Raw genomic sequence first — 4,867 nt, forward strand, 5'->3', positions numbered from 1 at the left:
GAAACATTCATTCCTAAGGTGCTCAGGTCCAAAAACCAAAACCTCAGTCTTGTCTGTTCAACAGGAGAAAATTAAGGGTCATCCAGGTTTTTATGTCTTTAAGACATGCTTGTAGTCTAAGTAGCTGATTGGATTCATTGGGTTTAATGGACAAATATAATTGTGTGTCATCAGCATAACAATGAACATTTATCCCATTAAGTTTAATAATTTTACCTAATGGAAGAATATATAAAGTAAAGAGTATTGGTCCAAACATTGAACCCTGAGGAACTCCATGACTAATTTTGGTGCATAAAGAAGATTCATCATTTACATTTACAAACTGGAATCTATCAGATAGATATGATTTAAACCATTTTAGAGTCGTTCCTGTAATCCCAACATCATATTCAAGCCTCTGTAGTAAAATATTGTGATGAACTGTATCAAATGCAGCACTGAGGTCTAACAGGACCAGTAGAGACACAAGTCCATTGTCTGAGGCCATGAGAATATCATTAGTGACTTTTACTAGTGCTGTTTCTGTGCTATGATGAGCTCTAAACTCTGACTGAAACTCTTCAAACAGATTATTTCTTTGTAGATGTTCACACAACTGACCTGCAACTATTTTCTCTAGAATTTTTGAGATGAAAGTTAGATTAGATATAGGTCTATAGTTGACTAGGATTCCTGAGTCAACGTTATGTTTCTTAAAAAAAGGTTTATTTACTGCAATCTTAAAGCTCTTTGGTACTTAACCATTCATTAAAGAAAAATGCAGGATCGGGTAACTCTAATTTTGATAGTGTGTGATCCGGTAACTATTTGCTTGAATCCAGTAACTTTCAGACATACTAATAACAAAGTGATGAACAAATATGACTGCTCTGAACAAATTAAACCTACATTGGATATGTAATTTGAAAATAATTACATTAAGAATAATCTTAAAAATAACTGCCACTTACAAGCTTCCTGATATCACATAAGAGCTGCCACTTCAGGTAAGCATTTCCGCTTCTACCCTTAAAAAAAATCTCCGCTCCTGGGGGCGGTGGGGTTAGAATGCTTGAGAGAAGTGGAGCGTGCTCTATTACACACACAACGTAATGTTTAACAACATCTTAAAATACACCAGAATGCAGGAAATGGCATTTAATTTATTTAAAATTTTCTGGGGGAGAAACCCCAGACACCCCCCCGCTATTTGTGTTCTGTCATCGTTTGGTTTACAAATTAAGCACTGAATAAATCTAACGTGGAGGTAAATATACTTTGTATATTAGGGATGCACAAAATTGGATTTTGGGCTGATATCCAATATGTTAAAACTTATTTGGCCGATAACCGATACTGCTATTTTATATGCTTTCCTTTGTCAGAACATAGCCCTCTTATTTAGGCTTATTTGCTACAAAAATTGTGCAACAGCTGTAAGAGCTGGTGACATATATTCAGTAACAGCCATATGATACGCAGAGCACTTCAACTTATATTAAATGAAAAGTGTTAAATGTTATTTATTAGCATTAGTCAGCTGTGTGGCTGTCTCACCTGTGGAGGCTTGTTCCAGGTTCCTAAAGCTGCAGTGTGGATCCTCTGCACTCCTGTGCATGAAGGACAAACTTTTTAAGTTTTTGTCTATCCATTGTGCTGTAAGACTTAATCATGCTAACGGGGCTAACACGACATCCAAATGTCTGTGGTAAAACTCACCCACGTGCTATTGGCTATTAGCTTCTCAATGACGTCAGAAATGACGGCTTGTAACTCAGGTAAGGTTACGTCGGAAAAATATCTCCAACTGGGGACGATGTAGCGAGGCTCAACATAGTCCAAAAATCTTCGGAATCCGACATCCTCACCAACGAAAAAAGAAACTTCCACACCACCAACATTTTGAATTTTCCTCTCTGCCATGAGATCAGGTAGGTGCACGTGATGTCATCACGCTGTGCTGCCGCTGCAGGCATCCTGGTCACTGGATTGTCATAGAAAAATAGAGCCTTTTATATCGGTGAGTTATTTTGATGGAATGGCCAATGTCCAATATTAAACTTTATCGCTAATATCGGCCGATACGATACCATGCCAATAATATTGTGCATCCCTAATATATATATATCAGTTTTAGTAACATTATCTTTATCGTCCTCAATGAAATGCGTTGTTTGTCTGAAATCTTTACTTCCCTGCAAAGAAATAAAAATGCTGCTGTGGTCAATACTAATGAGACCTTCACTATACGTGACTGACTGTTTAAACAATGAACAGGGAAGGGCATTTCTTTGTTCAATTTATATTTATGTAACATACTTGATAATTTTATGGTGAATAGTGGAGGATAGAAAATGTGAACACACATTAGGAAGACTGTTTTCATGAGCAGAACACCACTTGTAAACCTACCGTAGGACTACATATAGCATGGATCTGATTAGCTTAGCTTCATAAATAAACAAGCACCGCTCCACTCGCTCTTTTCTTAGATTATTGGGGGTGGACAAAGCAAAAAAATGTCCACCATTATATCAGTTATCAGCAACCCCCCAATGGGAAATAGCCAAAATTTCCATATCGGTCAAGCTCTACTTTTGAGACCAAACTGCCATTGCAATTTTTATTGTCTATTGTCCATTTTAAAAGGCTTTAAAGTTTTTGTACCACATGGTAATGGCTGCTCAAATCTTCATCACCAAATACCAAATTAATAATAACAATAAGGTTAATGTTTTTATTTGTGTGCATTTTTGATCAAATATCTCAAGAACCACTGAACAAATTTTATGAAACTCTCAGAAACTAACAATTTGGTAACAGCCTATATCAGGGCTATTCAAATGGCGGCCCGCAGGCCACTTCTGGGCCGCGGATGACGTCAGTCAGGCCCACCAATGAGTTCATTTTTAAAAATATTTTTTTTTATTTTTTGGGGGGCGGTGGGGGTGGATTCTGGGTTTGGGTTTTGGCTTTTGTTTATTGCATTTATGATTCAATGCAATAAACAAATAATTTAAAAGGTAACAGAGCATTGTAATACTTTATGTACATAATGACTTTAACTGCTGGATGTCCGGCCCCTGAGCTGCTGGCTTTCAGAAACTGTGGCCCCTGAGCAGTTCTGCTGAATAGCCATGGCCTGTATCTAATTAACTTTAGAAGTCAGTCTGATCTAAGATGGCTGCCTGAGCAAAGTGAAATCAAAAAACAGAAAAATGGATATTTATCTGTAAATTTTTAGATATTATTCTCAAAATTAAATTATCAAAATTGTAATTTAATTGTTTAATTGATTGAAATTCAAAATTGATTCAATTCTCAAAATTCAAAGTGATCCCCGACTTTTATTCTGAGGGCTAACTGTGAAAAAATTGTGCTTAAAACTTTGCCATTAATTATCAGAATCTATTGTGTCTGTTAGCAAAATATTTCATAAACCACTGAACAGTTTATTATGAAATAATACACGACAACTTCCACAGCCGTTACCTCTATAACTCTGCCAGTTTTACAGATATGTAGCTAAGATTTGGTGTGGTAGCAGCTGGGAGTCATGGAGCCACAGTAGCTTGGTGGTCAGGGCCACACTCTGGAAATTCTGGTTTGAGTCCAAGTTGTGTCAGGCAGGCCATTGGGCATAAAACAACTCTTTCATATGTCTGTGATGACCACGCAGAGGAAGTAGCAGAGTCATGTGCAACAGATGCTTTGATTACATCACATCAGGCAACACCTGTATTTTAAAGCTTGCAACAGTAGTTAAAGGGGTACCATTTTACAATAAGGCCGCCCTTATAGATGGCTAATAAATAGTTTATAGATATGTTATTAATTCATCTATAAACACTTTATAAATCATTAATAACTGCTTATTATGCATTAATTAAGTTTGACAGAGAAACAAAACTGACCAGTTTCTTGCCAAATAGTGAGCCAAATCTGTTCACCTATGTACACTGCCTGGCCAAAATAAAGTCGCCACCTGGATTTAACTAAGTAAAACCAGTACGAGCCTCCTGTTGGATAATTACTGCATGGGTGATTATGTTTCAGCTGCAACAAGTTATTTAACCCCAACTGGTGCAATGAGTTGCTTCTCATTTCTTAAACACCATGTTAAAGACACATCACGTGGTCGTGGAAAAGATGTCAGTCTGTTTGAGAAGGGTCAAATCATTGGCATCAAGCAGAGGAAACATCTGAGGAGATTGTAAAAACTACTACATTTGGGTTAAGAACTGTCCAACACATTATTAAAAATGGGAAGGAATGTGGGGACCCATCGTCTTTGAGGAAGAAATGTGGCCGGAAAAAAAATCCTGAATGATCGTGATCGGTGATCATTTAAACGTTTGGTGAAATCTAATGGAAGAAAAACACCAGCAGCACTCAGGGCTGTGGTTAATAGTGAAAGTAAGAACATTTACACACACACAATGTGAAGGAAATTCAAGGAATTGGGACTGAACAGCTGTGTAGCCTTAAGAAAACCACTAACCAGTGAGGCTAACTGGAAAAAAAGGCTTCAATTTGCTAGGGAGCATAAAGATTGGACTCTGGAGCAAGGGAAGAATGTCATGTGGTCAGATGAGTCCAGACTTATTATAACAACAACAACAACAACAACAACAACAACAACAACAACAACAACAACAACAACAACAACAACAACAACAACAACAACGATAATAATAATAATAATAATAATAATAATAATAATAATAATACATTTTATTTGTAGGCGCCTTTCTTGGCACTCAAGGTCACCTTACAATGTCAATCATAAAAACAGACACAATATTATACACAGTAAAAACAAGTAAAATAGAATTAAAATAAGACAAGGCGGTTGCAATCACAGAGTGTAGGTTTCTTTAAACAG

At 36.8% G+C, this 4,867-nt stretch overlaps 1 protein-coding gene across 1 annotated transcript in view; it reads right to left on the reverse strand.

Moving 5' to 3' along the window:
- Window positions 1–4,867, reverse strand: part of chrd (chordin) — a 95,175-nt gene that overhangs the window by 83,577 nt on the left and 6,731 nt on the right. The window contains exon 2 of the mRNA XM_037678439.1: window positions 1,540–1,592. Within this exon, the coding sequence (XP_037534367.1) occupies window positions 1,540–1,592 (53 nt within the window). The remainder of the gene's footprint in view (window positions 1–1,539; window positions 1,593–4,867) is intronic.

The sequence above is a fragment of the Nematolebias whitei genome, chromosome 6 (assembly GCF_014905685.2).
Source record: "Nematolebias whitei isolate Nwh7 chromosome 6, NemWhi1, whole genome shotgun sequence".
NCBI lineage: Eukaryota > Metazoa > Chordata > Actinopteri > Cyprinodontiformes > Rivulidae > Nematolebias > Nematolebias whitei.